This window comes from Leucoraja erinacea, unplaced genomic scaffold, assembly GCF_028641065.1.
Source record: "Leucoraja erinacea ecotype New England unplaced genomic scaffold, Leri_hhj_1 Leri_82S, whole genome shotgun sequence".
NCBI classification, from domain to species: domain Eukaryota; kingdom Metazoa; phylum Chordata; class Chondrichthyes; order Rajiformes; family Rajidae; genus Leucoraja; species Leucoraja erinaceus.
The window spans coordinates 320,571-337,497 of NW_026576762.1; the positions used below are offsets into that span (position 1 = coordinate 320,571).

Consider the following 16,927-nt stretch of genomic DNA (forward strand, 5'->3'; position numbering starts at 1 on the left):
AGTACCTTCAGCACCTCTTAAACTGTAACACTGACTGCTGTCAAGACTGTTCTCACCTCAGAGGATGGAGAATTTGTGGAATTATTTGCCACAGAAGGCTGTGGAGGCCAAGACTGGATATTTTCAAGGCAGTGATAGATAGATTGTTCATTAGTATGGGTATCCAGAGAAGGCAGGAGAATGGGGGAAGATAGATAAGCCATGATTGAAGCATAGAGTAGACTTGATGGGCGAAATGGCCTAATTCTGTTCCTATCACAGATACATGGAAAATAGGTGGAGTAGGCCATTCGGCCCTTCGAGCCAGCACCACCATTCAATATGATCATGGCTGATCATCCACAATCAGTAGTACCCCATTAGCTCTATTTTACTCTCTTTTGAACGCATCCAGTGAATTTGGCTCAACTACCTTCTGAGACAGAGAATTCTACACATTCGCAACTCTCTGGGTGAAAAAGCTTTTCCTCATATCCATTCTAAATAACCTACCCCTTATTCTTAAACTGTGGCCCCTGGTTCTGGACTCCCTCAACATCGGGAACATGTTTCCTGCATCTAGCTTGTCCAATCCGTTAATAATTTTATATGTTTCTATCAGATCCCCTCGCATCCTTCTAAATTCCAGTGAATACAAGCCAAGTCATTCAATTCTTTCATCATATGATAGTCCCACCGTCCTGGGAATTAACCTGGTGAACCGACGGTGCACTCCATCAATAGCAAGAATATCCTTCCTCAAATTAGGAGACCAAAACTGCACATGAACTTATGAAGGTCTTTGGTCATCATCAGTCAGGGCATTGAGCGTAGAAGTTGAAAAGTTAGAGGGGAGAGGTGGGAGTTGTCAGGGAGGGTACAGGGAGCGGGGGGAGAGGAGCATATGCCCGGTCCCCTGGTGATGAACAGTAATAGTCTGGTCCATTCCAAACGTCCTGCCATTGATCCCTCGGCTGCTTCCCTGCACCGGCAGAATGCAGGGATGTGCGGAGGGGGTGTGAATGGGGAGATGTCCGGATCCCGTGGCAGGGATTGCTCACCGTATTCCTCCACGGTGAAGCTGTGGGTCACTTTCTCGCTGGACTTCTGCACTTGGATCATGTACGAGCCCATCGGGGTGTCGGGACTCAGGTCGAAGCTGAGATCCACGATCCCATGCCTGCCTGCCTGGTCCAGCCACTGGCCAATCCGATACTGCGCAAGGTCCTGAGGATCACAACATCTCCAGCAGTTCACTCCCTCTCTGTCTCTCCCTCGTCACTCACTATCCACCCCATCGCTCTCGCGCATCACTGCCTATTCTCCCTCTCATCCATCGCTCTCTCCTCCGCTTCTCCCTCTCGTCCATCGCTCTCCTCCGCTTCTCCCTCCCACCCCTTCGCTCACTCCCGCTCCCTCGCCTCCTGTCTATTTCTTACTCTCTCTGCTTCTATTTCTCATATTCTCTCTTTCAATGCACCCTTCTGCGTCTCTCGCTCTCTCTTAATCTTACTCCCACTTGTAACTATCCCTCACCGCCCCTCCCACAGCGCTGCGCTACCTTACCGCCCCTCCCACAGCACGGCGCTCCTTCACCGCCCCTCCCACAGCGCTGTGCTACCTTACCGCCCCTCCCACAGCACGGCACTCCTTCACCGCCCCTCCCACAGCACGGCGCTCCCTCACCGCCCCTCCCACAGCACGGCGCTCCTTCACCGCCCCTCCCACAGCGCTGCGCCCCCTTACCGCCCCTCCCACAGCACGGCGCTCCGTTATCGCCCCTCCCACAGCACGGCGCTCCCTTATCGCCCCTCCCACAGCGCGGCACTACCTTACCGCCCCTCCCACAGCACGGCGCTCCTTCAGTACCGCACTCCCTGCGTACCGCCCCTCCTGCAGCGCTGCCTGATTCGGCATAGGGGCCAACATGCCAGGCTGGGCCACTGCCCACCCCCCACCCCTATGCATCATCCCCAGCTGCATCGGTGCAGTGGAGGAACCCAGCAGTGGAGCACGGTCTCCGCCCGGGGATTTAGCTCTGCCGTGCGACCCGCCTCTCCCTGTGGGACCCGCCTCTGCCTCTGCCTCCGCCCCCAGGACCCGTCTCCTCCGTGGGACCGGCGGGCTCATGGACCGTGGACCGGGGCTCGGAGCTGGGGCGATCGTGCGCTGCTCTCCCCCGCAGTCCATCACAGACACTCACATAGAGGGTTATCAGCGGGTACTGGGGAGAGAAAGAGAAGGCAGTCAGTGGGGGCACAGCACAGCTTGGAGCCCTTAGAACAGTCTCCTGCATGCACGGGGAGGGGGCAGGTCAGGGTGGGGGTGGTGAGGGGGGACTGGGAGTGGCTGGAGGGAGGGAGGGGGGGGGGGGGGGGGGAAGTCGAGCGGGAGAGGAAAGGAGGTGAAGGGAGGGGGAGACCGAGGAGGTGAAGGAGGAGATGGGAATATTGTGGGGGTAGGGGCAAGCAGAGGGGGCTGAGATAGGGTGAATGTTCCAGGGAGGGGCAGGAAGGTCTAGGGATTTGATCTGGGTGGGGAGGGTATCTGTGGGGTTAGGGTCAGGGGGGCAGGGGGGCAGGAGGGTCCACTGAGGGAGGGTCCAGGACAGGGGATTATGGAGGAGAGTCTGGGCGAGTGTGGTGTGGAGTGGGAAAGGGTCCTGCAGAGGGGGGCGGGGGGTATCTGGAATGTCCTTGGCTTCGGGGGAGGGGACCTGTGGATGGAGGGTCGTTGGCGAGGGAGTTTGGGGGAATCTGGGGCTGGGATGGGGAGGGGTCACCTCACCTTCTCCAGCGTCGGCTGGAAGTCCTGGTCCAATGACACCACCCGGAACCGCACTGGGGGATGAGAGGCACAGTCAGATCCCGTGACAACGCCCCCAGGGGGTGAGGGCAGGGTGAACCTTCACCTCCAGTAGCCTGGGGGCAAGGGGAGGTTAACATGGGGCAGTACAGCACAGAACAGGCCCTTTGGCCACAATATCTTGCCCTGTACATCTCCACTGTCAGTTCTTCTGAAGGGTCTCAGAGGTCTGAAGAAGGGACTCAAATAAAACGACACCCATTCCTTCGATCCAGAAATGCTGCCTGTTCCGCTGAGTTACTCCAGCATTTTGTGTCTACATTAACTGATGAAGGTGAAGTGTTGGATGGTGAATCATGGACTCAACTTTAAGATGGTGTGTCGAATGTTGAGGCATGGACTAACAATTAGGATGAGTGCAGACTAATGATGAGAAGAATTGTGTTTATTTTAATTTAGTTCAGTTAGTTTAGGTTAGCTTCGCTTAGTTTGGTTTAGTTTGGTTCAGTTTATTGTCACATGTACCGAGGAATAGTGAAAAGCTATTTTTCCGCTTGCTAACACAATCAATGGAGAGACTATACGATTGCAATCAAGCCGCCCGCATCGGACAGATACAGGATAAAGGGAATGACGTTTAGTGCAAGATAAAGACTAACAAAGTCCGATTAAAGGTAGTCTAAGGGTCTCCAATGAAGTATATAAGAGGTCAGGACTGTTCTTTATTTGATGATAGGATGGTTTCCATCTCTGAATCAGGAGGTGTGTGTTAGAAGCTGTCGGGACAGAAGGCATTATTGCACTGAGCGACGGACTGGCTTGCGAAGCAAAAAGGGCTGTTGAGCCAAAACCAAAGAGGCCAACGTCAGGCAACGCCATTGTAATGGGAGACTCCATTGTGAGAAGTACGGACAGATGTTTATGCGGCAACAGGCGGGATTCGAGGATGGTGTGCTGCCTTCCTGGTGCCAGGACCCAGGATGTCACGGACAGAGTGCAGAAAATCCTCAAGGGAGAAGGTGAACAGCCGGAAGTGGTAGTGCATATTGACACAAACGATGTCGGAAAGAAAGGGATAAATATTCTGCAGCGTGTCTTTAGAGAGCTCGTAAAAATGCTGAAAAGCAGGACCTCCAGTGTTGTTATCTCCGGTTTGCATCCATTCCTCGTGCGGGCGAGAGCAGGACAGGGAGATACGGGACCTGAATGTGTGGCTGAGGAACTGGTGCATGGGGGCAGGGATTTAGATTCTTAGATCACTGGGATCTGTTTTGGAGTGAGGGGGAACTGTACAAAAGGGACGGATTGCATCTTATAACCATATAACAATTACAGCACGGAAACAGGCCATCTCGAGCCTTCTAGTCCATGCCGAACACATAATCTCCCCTAGTCCCATATACCTGCACTCAGACCATAACCCTCCATTCCCTTCCCATCCATATAACTGTCTAATTTATTTTTAAATGATAAAAACGAACCTGCCTCCACCACCTTCACTGGAAGCTCATTCCACACAGGTACCACTCTCTGAGTAAAGAAGTTCCCCCTCATGTTACCCCTAAACTTCAGTCCCTTAATTCTCAAGTCAAGTCCCCTTGTTTGAATCTTCCCTACTCTCAGTGGGAAAAGCTTTTCCACGTCAACTCTGTCTATCCCTCTCATCATTTTAAAAACCTCTATCAAGTCCCCCCTTAACCTTCTGCGCTCCAAAGAATAAAGCCCTAGCTTGTTCAACCTTTCTCTGTAACTTAGTTGCTGAAACCCAGGCAACATTCTAGTAAATCTCCTCTGTACTATCTCTATTTTGTTGACATCCTTCCTATAATTACGCGACCAAAATTGTACACCATACTCCAGAATTGGCCTCACCAATGCCTTGTACAATTTTAACATTACATCCCAACTTCTATACTCAGGTGGGGGACCAGCATTCTGGCAGGCAGGTTTGCCACTGCTACACGGGTGGTTTTAAACTGAATAAGGGGGGTGGGGTGTCAAAATCAAAAAGGGCCACTTTTCAACATAATTGTTTAAGGGGTAAGAGTGTTGTAAAAACAAGCCTGAAGGCTTTGTGTCTCAATGCAAGGAGCATTCATAATAAGGTGGATAGTGAATGTGCAGATAGCTATCTTTATATTACTAAAAGTCTGATCATGACCACTTTTGGCCCACAATTGTGCTGCGATTTCCGAGAGAACGGCGCCACCTACGGCCGTTATTTTTGGCCACCTCACTCAGAGCCCCCCTCCGCCTTCCGTGACGGGAGGATTTTTCCCATCGATGAAAAATCAGAGATATATTAATGTTTAAAAAAAAATCCCCATTCTCTCTGCTGCCCCCGCTGGAGATATATATAAAACCCAGAAGTGTAGTCCCTCACTCAGTCTCTGCCAGACCCAGGGAACGAGAGTCATGGGTCGCTGAGCTGCGAAAAACACGCGTCTACTCCATGTTTGTCCCCTCGATGCGGCTGTAAGGTGGCTGCTGCCCAATTGTTTGCCTCGCCTTTTAAAAAAGTTTGTGTTCACAAAATGAATTTTGGTTGTCAGGTGGCTGCTGCCCAATTGTTTGCCTCGCCTTTTTAAAAAGTTTGTGTTCACAAAATGAGTTTTGGTTGTAGTGTGGGTGCTGCGCAATTGTTTGCCTCGCCTTTAAAAAAATGTGTTCACAAAATGAGTTTTGGTTGTCGGGTGGCTGCTGCCCAATTGTTTGCCTTGCCTTTTTTAAAAGGTTTGAGTTCACAAAATGAATTTTGGTTGTCAGGTGGCTGCAGCCAATTGTTTGCATTGGCTTGGCTTTTAAAATCGTTGCAACAGTTGGCTGCCAGCCCAATAATGCATTCGGCCCACAATGTCTATACTAGCCGTCTGGAAACCAGTACCTTCGGCCCACAACACCCATGCTAGCGCAACAGAAAGCCCCCTCCCCCATTGGCGAGCAATATTGGAATTGGTGGAGAGGTGGAATATTGCATTGGTGACCAGCTCTCCCGTGTGATGCTGGAAACCAATTGGTCCCACTTAGTCTAGTTAATGACTATGATATAGTTGGGATCACGGAGACATGGCTCCAGGGTGACCAAAGCTGGAAGCTGAACATCTAGGGATATTCAATATTCAGGAAGGATAGACAGAAAGGAAAAGGAGGTGGGGTAGCGTTGCTAGTTAGAGAGGAGATTAACGCAATTGAAAGGACATTAGCTTGGAGGACGTGGAATCGATATGGGTAGAGCTGCGAAACATTAAGGGGCAGAAAATGCTAGTGGTAGTTGTGTACAGGCCACCTAACAGTAGTAGTAGAGTTGGGGATGGCATCAAACAGGAAATTAGAAATACATGCAACAAAGGAAAAACAGTTATAATGGATGACTTCAATCTACATATAGATTGGGTGAATCAAATTGGCAGGACTGCTGAGGAAGAGGATTTCTTGGAATGTATGCAGGATAATTTTCTAAACCAACATGTAGAGGAACCAACGAGAGAGCAGGCTATTCTAGACTAGGTATTGAGTAATGAGGAAGGGTTAGTTAGAGGTCTTGTTGTGCGTGGCCCCTTGGGCAAGAGTGACCATAGTATAGTTGCGTTCGTCATTAGGATGGAGAGTGACATAATTAATTCAGAAACAAGGGTTCCGTACTTAAAGAAAGGTAACTTTGAGGTTATGAGACGTGAATTGGCCAAGATAGACTGGCAATTGATTCTTAAAGGGTTGACGGTGGATATGCAATGGAAGGCATTTAAAGACTGCATGGATGAACTACAATAATTGTTCATCCCAGTTTGGCTAAAGAATAAATCAGGGAAGGTAGTGTATCCGTGGATAACAAGGGAGATCAGGGATAATATAAAAACAGAAGATGAAGCATACAAATTAGCCAGAAAAAGCAGCCTACCAGAAGACTGGAAGAAATTCAGAGTCCAGCAGAGGAGGACAAAGGGATTAATTAGGAAAGGGAAAATAGATTATGAAAGAAAACTGGCGGGGAACATAAAAACTGATTGCAAAAGTTCTTATAGATATGTCACGAGAAAAAGATTAGTTAAAACAAATGTAGGTCCCTTGCAGTCAGAAACAGGTGAATTGATCATGGGGAACAAGGAAATGGCAGACCAATTGAATAACTACTTTGTTTCTGTCTTCACTAAGGAAGACATAAATAATCTGCCGGAAATAGCAGGGGACCGGGGGTCAAATGAGATGGAGGAACTGAGTGAAATCCAGGTTAGCCGGGAAGTGGTGCTAGGTAAATTGAATGGATTAAAGGCCGATAAATCTCCAGGGCCAGATGGACTGCATCCCAGAGTAGAAACATAGAAAATAGGTGCAGGAGTAGGTCATTCGGCCCTTCGAGCCTGCACCACCATTCAATATGATCATGGCTGATCATCCAACTCAGTATCCTGTACCTGCCTTTGATGAAGCCGAGTTTTAGTTAAAAATATAAGAAGATATTAAATTGGTTTCTGGGCTAGCTTACAGCTTATATTTAGTGTCAAGTTAGGCTTGCCTTAGGTTGTGGGTGTGTGAGATAATAAATCCTATAACATTGTCTCCCAAGTGACAGGCAGAGGAGAAGCTATAGAGATAGCTGGTTAAATCTTCACAGGGAGATGCCATAAACCAATGTTTATGGGGAGGAGGCAATAAAGGAAGAGCGAAATAAACAGTCACATCTTTGTAAACAAATGACCTATGTTTATGAGGGACCAAATGACAGAGGAAGCAGCGAACAGAGCAAGGGTGGTCTATTTGGAGATAAAACAAATGGACAATGTTTTTAGTATATCTTGTACCATGTAAAAAAAAAAGGTTTGATGTGATGCATTCTGTGGAAACCTTTTCCTGTACCTCTGACATGATTAATGTCTGTGGAAGGTGTTAAGGGGAAAAAACCCTATTTAAGGCAATGTAATTCTGTTGTTCAGGGAAGGTGGCTGAGGACAGTCAAGTGTCTGTGTTGGTCACTTGACTGGAGTTCTCCCTCCCTTCCATCGGCCGATGTTAAGTAAAGTTTTGAACTGGTCTACCAAAACAGTTTGTGTGGTGTCTGTTTATTAAGAAGCGAACCTGGTTTAGTAGTTAAGATAAGTAACTTTTTCATTGGCGTAGTTATGCAGGCCTCGCTGGGACCACATCAACAGCTGACTGTGCAAGAGGTTGTGGAGGTTGCCGGGATTGGAAGGGAGATAACTGAGCTCTATCGGTCCCCTTGTAAGACCGACTCCCTAGAACCTCCCGGTCACATCTGTGATCCTTCATCAGAAATTGAATTGGTTCCCTGCCGAGGTTCTTAGCAACAGACAAAGGTAACACCAGTTGGGCTTTATATGGTTTTTTTTTAAAGAAGGGATTGTGTATGTATTTTTAAGACGGAATTGTGTATGTATTTTTAAGAAAGGTCTTATGTATATTGTTAAGAAGGACGTGAGTGTTTCCTCTCTCTGTCTATCTCTCTTTGTTTTCTCTTTTTCTCTCTCTCTACTAAGGGCTCATCAGCCTTGTTGAGATATCCGTGATTTGTCGGGTTGAGATACGGGGGTTGAGGTGTGTGTTTGGCTTATTGAGACATCCGAAGAATTGTCGGGTTGAGAAATAAGTGACGTTGTATATTACAGTATTAAGAAGTCTGCCAAGTTGAAAGAAACTGGGGTCTCGGTTAGCGGGTCTGCTTCGTTGAGACACTTGGGTCGTATATTAAAGAGTTAAAAAAGGTCAGTCAAATTGAGAAACTGGGGTCTCATTTAGTGGGTCAGCCTGGTTGATATATTTGGAACGATTCGGAATTAAGAAGTGTGTTTTCTCTCTCTCTCTTTCTATCTATCTATGGGGAATGTTATGGAAACCAGTCCTATATATGTGTTATTTGAATCCTATGTATAATAAGAAATTTAGAATGTTAAGTTACAAGTTGACCAAATGGTTGGGGGATGAAGCCTGGCCTGTAGGGGGCACATGGAATGTCGAGACAATTAAATAAGCAGAGGTGTTGATATGGGAAAGGAAGACAGGAACCCACTAGAAAGCCGATTTAAAATAGACTTTAATTTACAGCAATTAAACACTAAATTCCTTCCATTTGGCCTATAAATTGATGTAAATGAGATTTAAAAATCATGTTTTATTGTGAATTATTTGTGAATATAATTTGGACACTTGGGCTATTTAAAAATGTTAATCATTTATCAAGAAATAGATATATGTTTAGATCTAGGAATTGAAGTTTGAAATTAGCTACAATTGGGTAACTAACTAATTATATGTTTTAATTTCAGGTCATCCAAGTAAGATTATTTTATATTTGTGTCAGAATGGTTCAATCTATGATAACTGAAAATTTCATTCAGTTCTCTTAATTTTTAAGAAGGTTATGGGCTTTTGACGGTCCATGATCACAGTTTTTTTGTTATGTCCATAGAAAATCAATAGGGAACAAGATGCTAATTTCCGAGTATGAAAATGGCCATAATTTTTTTATTACTTGAGATATGAAAGTGAATTAGGTGTCAAATTAAACTTATTGTTATGCTTTATCTGATGGGATAAATTGCAGATTTGATTTTTTTTTTTAAATCTCACAGTTTGGTAAATTGCCAGATAGTTAAGAAACAAGGATAGCACTAGGAAAGGATGGAAATTATTGCAACTAGAATGCCAGTGGGCAGAGGAACAAGAGAATAGAATTAAAAGACAGACAGGAGGTGAGAAAAAACAGGTGATGGTTCGTAAAAAATAAACCCAGTACTGGTAAATCCTCTGGAGGAGACTTCATGTCTGGCACGACGACCCTATTTGGTAATGAAAATGAGGAGGAGTTAGATAATCTTGAGAGATGTCTACCAGTAGCAATGGCATCTTTACCTGGGACAGTTCCATCAGTAACATCCCTATAACTTGAAGTTCTGACCTTACAAAGCTCTCCAGGATTGGGAGCACGGGAATGCCTTTCTGTGTGTAATTTGTTTAAGGCATTGATGCTACCAGAACAGCTGATCATTATTAAATGTACTGCACACACTGGTGCTGGGGACCCTATAGCAAAAGGCAATGAGTCGCTGATAGTGTATCCAAGCAAGCAGCCTGTACATCCAAATGCGTGGTGACATCTGGTAAACAGATACTAGCAAATAGAACGGTCCTGCCAAACATGAGGGAGGTATGTACATTATAGAGGGACGCCTCTTGTATATAATAATAACTATGGAAACAAGTGGGCTGTGCCATTGATTCAGCACACCCCGCTTGGACAAGTTGGTGTATAACGATACATTTTTACCCGTCTTACCCATGCTGGTAAGGAGGGAATGATAGGATAACAAAGGAAATGTGGTGGCACTGCATATTAGGAATGGCAACTTTATTCATTTGCATGGGGTTGCCGACCTGTGTAAAAAGTTACATGCTTGAGTTGTTTTACTGTTCATGTTTTAAACTATCTGTTATGTTTAAACTATTTAAATACATTTTTCCATTGTTATTTGAATATATTTGATTCCTTTTTAATGCCTTTGGCAACAAAAAGCCTTCAAAATGTCATTGAGGGTGAGTCTGTAGAACACTCTGCCTGGCAATTCCTGCAGTAGGTAGGTTGTTCAACCTTGTGAGAGACTACTCAGTCTGTCCTGGGGTTCTGGTAAAAGTAAGTCTGGATGGATGACGTCTCTCGGTAGTGAGTCTCAGTTGTAGGCAAGGTCCAAGATGAACAAATTTGGTTATCTCTATGTCGAAGGTAACAGATTAAGAATGATGAGAATGACTTGGATTGGAATTGCTCCTACTTTAGCAACACGTTGTATTTGTTAAACTATTAAATAGAGGATTGATTTTGGTGATACCAGTACTATATTCAAGAACAAGTGGTTGGGAGATGTTTACACGATATGTATTGGGAATATGACAACATGTTTGAAGGGACTAACTGAGAAGTATTACATATAAGCAAAATAAGTAAAAAAGATGAGAAGGAAGGGATATTGAATGATTTTGTGTTTTAAAAAAAAAAAAAAAAAAAATTTAAAATCAGGAGAAAATGCAGATTTAGTTCTGTGGGCAAGGTGAGCTTGTAGGAGCATATCCGGAGAATTATGTGTCTTTAGCTCTCTGGCATTGAGGAAAATGATATATACATATGTTATTAATCACAAAGCTATCCAGGGGCTTTTGTTTGTGCTTGAGTTGAGGCTGGTAAAGGATGGGAAAGCAGTTTAAGGAGATAATGCCAAGGGCCCAGTGTTATAAATATTGCGTAGTAATTTTAGATTTATTTAGTAGGTGGAGTGAAGCTCTACCAACCACTATTAATAAGGAAAAATGTGCACATTTTAATATCTGACAGCAATTCACTGTGTACACCACCCACAGGTATCTGGGATGGTGGAAAGAGTCAATGGGGATTGCAAAACAAAATTACCCAGGAGGTAAATCCTTTTTCTGACAAGCAACTATGTTATAAAAATTGGGGGTGAAGGAAAATTCAATGGAGAAATGAGGATAGGATAGGATAGGGAGACTGAAAAGTCAAGGGGAGTCTGACTAATCATGATCTGGATCAATGTCCAATTAGGGGTAGGTAACCAGGATTTTGGTAAACAGAAGTCTTGTCAGAAAAAGGGAAAGTAAATTACAAAGAGATGTCTATGAAGATGAAATATTATATACTGCTGGTAAAACAATGGTTTTGTATATGTACTGCTTGTAAAAACAATGTTTTTTGTATGCGGAATGTGAAATTCGAAGCAATGAGCAAAGTTGTGTGTCACTTTTTAAGAAGTTGTCCTTTAAAATGCAAATCTACAAAGTTTATGGTGTGTCCGTTACGAAACAGGCATGAATGGGGTGCGGTTGGTTATAAATCTTTTGAACCAAGTTTAAAAAAGACTCATCCCGATTAAAGTGTTAAATGAGATTGGAAATGTCAAAATTACAGAGAAAAGAAAATGTATTATTGATTACTGATTCTGAATGAGTTCTTTTGGGAAAGATTGTTTTGATATGATAACAGAGGTTGTCTTTTAAAATGCAAATGAAGCAAGATTACTGTTTTCAAGGAAAAAAAAAGATGTTGCTGTAGCACGTGCTGTGTGAGAGAAATGAAGGTAGATGAAAAATTGTCTTGCGACTTAAAAAAGGAGGTTTGAGGGAACTCACAATGAGGGACAAAAGGTGACAAGATAAAGTAGATTGGGGAAGAGAACATATTTGGAGAATTGAATATTTAGGTGGGGAGAGCCTCTTCGGATATAATCGGATTAAAGAATAAATTCACAGGGAAGTGTTAAGAAGGAACATGGAGGATCAAAGGAGGACAAAAGTGCTGGTGAAACTAAGCTGGTGAACAAGATTTACAACTTTTTATTGCCCCTGGAGAGTGGGGGGAAGCCACCTACAGGCCCTGTGCAATTAACTAATTATGTATGGTCGGCAATTAACCCATGTCTTGCCAGATCTACATTCCAGGTTGGAGGAGCTTTGCTGGGAGCCATAAAAGCTATACGATGACGGGGGTGCAGGGACAAGAAGAAATTGAAACTGTATTGAAAAAAACAACCAAGTGTTGCTAACAACATGAACTGCTGTAAAGATGAAAGATCATCATCGCTGGATACATTTGATTGACTGTGAACAGTTTGTGGAAACAAGGACGATGGGCTATTGATGCTTCCTTTATTCTGGGGTGGCCCAGCCCACATGGACTGAACTTTCTTCAGAATGGCAAACTTGCAGACTAACCCACATTTAAAGGATGGTACACACCTCCTTTTAAACAAGATTGAAGTCAAACATGACAAGCGCAGCAAAGATACCCTGACTACAGACAGTAAGAGGTCTGCAAAGGCCAGTTAAATCTACCTGTTTTTGCCACAACCATGGCATTGGTGTATATTAAGGAAACAGTATATTTGTGACAGGGCATTGTTATGTTGGAAATGCAGTGCTACACAAGAGAAGCATGAACCAGTTACACCAGCACACAGGGAATTCCAAATGAAGCCGAATAAAGGCTGAGCAATTTTTATGAACCTTTTCCTGTCCTATGATAGTATCTTAGTGTCACATCCGGGGGAGGTTGGTGGCCATTTAAAATGTTTGGAGGGACTTGTGAAACGATTGTCCACTATGAATTGATTGTGTTACTAGTGTACTATTAATTTGTCTGATGAGATGCTTATGGTCTTTCGTATGTACTCAGGAAGGACTGTAGTTGTTATCAAAATTTTGATAAAAGGATGGAATGATGAAGCCGAGTTTTAGTTAAAAATATAAGAAGATATTAAATTGGTTTCTGGGCTAGCTTACAGCTTATATTTAGTGTCAAGTTAGGCTTGCCTTAGGTTGTGGGTGTGTGAGATAATAAATCCTATAACATTGTCTCCCAAGTGACAGGCAGAGGAGAAGCTATAGAGATAGCTGGTTAAATCTTCACAGGGAGATGCCATAAACCAATGTTTATGGGAAGGAGGCAATAAAGGAAGAGCGAAATAAACAGTCACATCTTTGTAAACAAATGACCTATGTTTATGAGGGACCAAATGACAGAGGAAGCAGCGAACAGAGCAAGGGTGGTCTATTTGGAGATAAAACAAATGGACAATGTTTTTAGTATATCTTGTACCATGTAAAAAAAAAAGGTTTGATGTGATGCATTCTGTGGAAACCTTTTCCTGTACCTCTGACATGATTAATGTCTGTGGAAGGTGTTAAGGGGAAAAAACCCTATTTAAGGCAATGTAATTCTGTTGTTCAGGGAAGGTGGCTGAGGACAGTCAAGTGTCTGTGTTGGTCACTTGACTGGAGTTCTCCCTCCCTTCCATCGGCCGATGTTAAGTAAAGTTTTGAACTGGTCTACCAAAACAGTTTGTGTGGTGTCTGTTTATTAAGAAGCGAACCTGGTTTAGTAGTTAAGATAAGTAACTTTTTCACCTTCTCTCCATACCTCCTGATCCCTTTAGCCACAAGGGCCACATCTAACTCCCTCTTAAATATAGCCAATGAACTGGCCTCAACTACCTTCTGTTGCAGAGAATTCCAGAGATTGACCACTCTCTGTGTGAAAAATGTTTTCCTCATCTCAGTCCTAAAAGATTTCCCCCTTATCCTTAAACTGTGACCCCTTGTTCTGGGCTGCCCCAACATCGGGAACAATCTTCCTGCATCTAGCCTGTCCAACCCCTTGAGAATTTTGTAAGTTTCTATAAGATCCCCCCTGAATCTTCTAAATTCTAGCGAGTACAAACCGAGTCTATCCAGTCTTTCTTCATATGAAAGTTCTGTCATCCCAGGAATCAGTCTGGTGAACCTTCTCTGTACTCCCTCTATGGCAAGAATGTCCTTCCTCAGATTAGGAGACTAAAACTGTACGCAATACTCCAGGTGTGGTCTCACCAGGACCCTGTACAACTGCAGTAGAACCTCCCTGCTCCTATACTCAAATCCTTTTGCTATGAATGCTAACATACCATTCGCCTTCTTCACTGCCTGCCGCACCTGCATGCCTACTTTTAATGAATGGTGTACCATGACACCCAGGTCTCTTTGCATCTCCCCCTTTCCTAATCGGCCACCATTCAGATATAAGTCTACTTTCCTGTTTTTGCCACCAAAGTGGATAACCTCACATTTATCCACATTATACTGCATCTGCCGTGCATTTGCCCACTCACCCAGCCTATCCAAGTCACCTTGCAGCCTCCTAGCATTCTCCACACAGCTAACACTGCCCCCCAACTTCGTGTCATCCGCAAATTTGGAGATGTTACATTCAATTCCCTCGTCCAAATCATTAATATATATCGTAAACAGCTGGGGTCCCAGCACTGAGCCTTGCCATACCCCACTAGTCACTGCGTGCCATTGTGAAAAGGACCCGTTTACTCCTACTCTTTGCTTCCTGTCTGCCAGCCAGTTCTCTATCCACATCAATACTAAACCCCTAATACCGTGTGCTTTAAGTTTGTATACTAATCTCTTATGTGGAACCTAGCAGAAAGCCTGCTGAAAGTCCAGATATAACACATCCACTGGTTCTCCCTTATCCACTCTACTAGTTACATCCTCGAAAAATTCCATAAGATTCGTCAGAACTGGTTTACCTTTCATGAATCCATGCTGACTTTGTCCAATGATTTCACCAATTTCCAAATGTGCTACTTAAGAAAGTAGCCACAGAAATAGTGGATGCATTAGTGGTAATTTTTCAAAACTCTTTAGATTCTGGAGTAGTTTCTGAGGATTGGAGGGTAGCTAATGTAACTCCACTTTTTAAAAAGGGAGGGAGAGAGAAAACGGGGAATTACAGACCAGTTAGTCTAACGTCGGTAGTGGGGAAACTGCTAGTTATTAAAGATGGGATAGCAGCGCATTTGGAAAGTGGTGAATTCATTGGAGAAAGTCAGCATGGATTTATGAAAGGTAAATCATGTCTGACGAATCTTATAGAATTTTTCAAGGATGTAACTAGTAGAGTGGATAAGGGAGTACCAGTGGATGTGTTATATCTGGATTTTCAGAAGGCTTTCGACATGGTCCCACATAAGAGGCTAGTATACAAACTTAAAGGACACGGTATTGGGGGTTCAGTATTAATGTAGAGAACTGGCAGGCAGACAGGAAGCAAAGAGTAGGAGTAAATGGGTCCTTTTCAGAATGGAAGGCAGTGATTAGTGGGGTTCCGCAAGGCTCAGTGCTGGGACCCCAGCTATTTACAGGAAAGTAGACTATTATTTGAATGGTGGCCGATTAGGAAAAGGGGAGATGCAACGAGACCTGGGTGTCATGGTACACCAGTCATCGAAAGTAGGAATGCAGGTGCAGCAGGTAGTGAAGAAAGCAAATGGTATGTTAGCATTCATAGCAAAAGGATTTGAGTATAAGAGCAGGGAGGTTCTACTGCAATTGTACAGAATTTAGGAGATCGAGGGGGGGATCTTATAGAAACGTACAAAATTCTTAAGGGTTTGGACAGGCTGGATGCAGGAAGGTTGTTACCGATGTTGGGGAAGTCCAGAACAAGGGGTCGCAGTTTAAGGATAAGGGGGAAATCTTTTAGGACTGAGATGAGAAAAACATTTTTTACACAGAGAGTGGTGAATCTCTGGAATGCTCTGCCACAGAATGTAGTTGAGGCCAGTTTATTGGCTATATTTAAGAGGGAGTTAGATGTGGCCCTTGTAGCTAAAGGTATCGGGGGGGTATGGAGAGAAGGCAGGTTCAGGATACTGCGGGATGATCAGCCATGATCACATTGAATGGCAGTGCAGGTTTGAAGGGCCGAATGGCCTACTCCTGCACCTATTTTCTATGTTTCACACTTTTGTATCTCTTGACTGATGGGAGAAGGGAGGAGAGAGTGACCAGGATGAGGCTGGTCCTTGATTATGCTGGACTAAATTTGAGGCTACTTTAGTGGATGTGGAGTACACATATTAATGTTGAGTGTGGTGTGGCGGATGCTGAGTGCATAGATTAATTATAAGTGTGAAGCAGCAGATGGCAAGGGCACATACTAACGATGAGGATGGAGTGATAGATGTTGAGTGCACAGATTATCAATGAGGGTAAAATAGTGGATGTCAAGTTCACGGACCGACAATGGGTGTGGTGGATGCTGAGTACACGGACCAACAATGGGTGTGGTGGATGCTGAGTACACGGACCAACAATGGGTGTGGTGGATGTTGAGTACACGGACCAACAATGGGTGTGGTGGTTGCTGAGTACACGGACCAACAATGGGTGTGGTGGATGCTGAGTGCACGGACCAACACCGAGGGTGGTGCGGTGAATGCAGAGTGTGCGGACCATTGCTGTGTGTGGATGTATGTCCTCACCACCCACCTGTCTGCCCTGGTTTGTAGACGGGTTTGTCGGTCTGAACAAAGGTCAGAGAGTGGTACTTCTTCAGGAGAACATTCTTGGTGATCTTGATCGCGGCCAGTTCCCCAGATCCGATCACCGTGACTGTGGCCACGGAATTCCATTCATTGTCCAGATTCAGCTTCACTGCCTACACGAGGAACAGCACGAGACCATTCAGGAGAGCGGTGTGCGGTGTGGCAAGGAGACACACAAATCCCGCCCCTGCTCCCTCCCTCCCTCCCCTGTTCCCGGTTAGCAGTATGGCCAGGAGTATTCCCGCTGAGCG

General features: G+C 44.7%; 1 protein-coding gene across 1 annotated transcript in view; it reads right to left on the reverse strand.

The window, feature by feature from the left end:
- Positions 1-16,927, reverse strand: part of LOC129694860 (murinoglobulin-2-like) — a 138,737-nt gene that overhangs the window by 111,891 nt on the left and 9,919 nt on the right. The window contains exons 3-6 of the mRNA XM_055631616.1: positions 16,621-16,789; positions 2,767-2,819; positions 2,183-2,203; positions 1,041-1,206 (exon numbers count right to left, since the gene is read on the reverse strand). Coding sequence (XP_055487591.1) covers positions 1,041-1,206; positions 2,183-2,203; positions 2,767-2,819; positions 16,621-16,789 — 409 coding nt within the window. The remainder of the gene's footprint in view (positions 1-1,040; positions 1,207-2,182; positions 2,204-2,766; positions 2,820-16,620; positions 16,790-16,927) is intronic.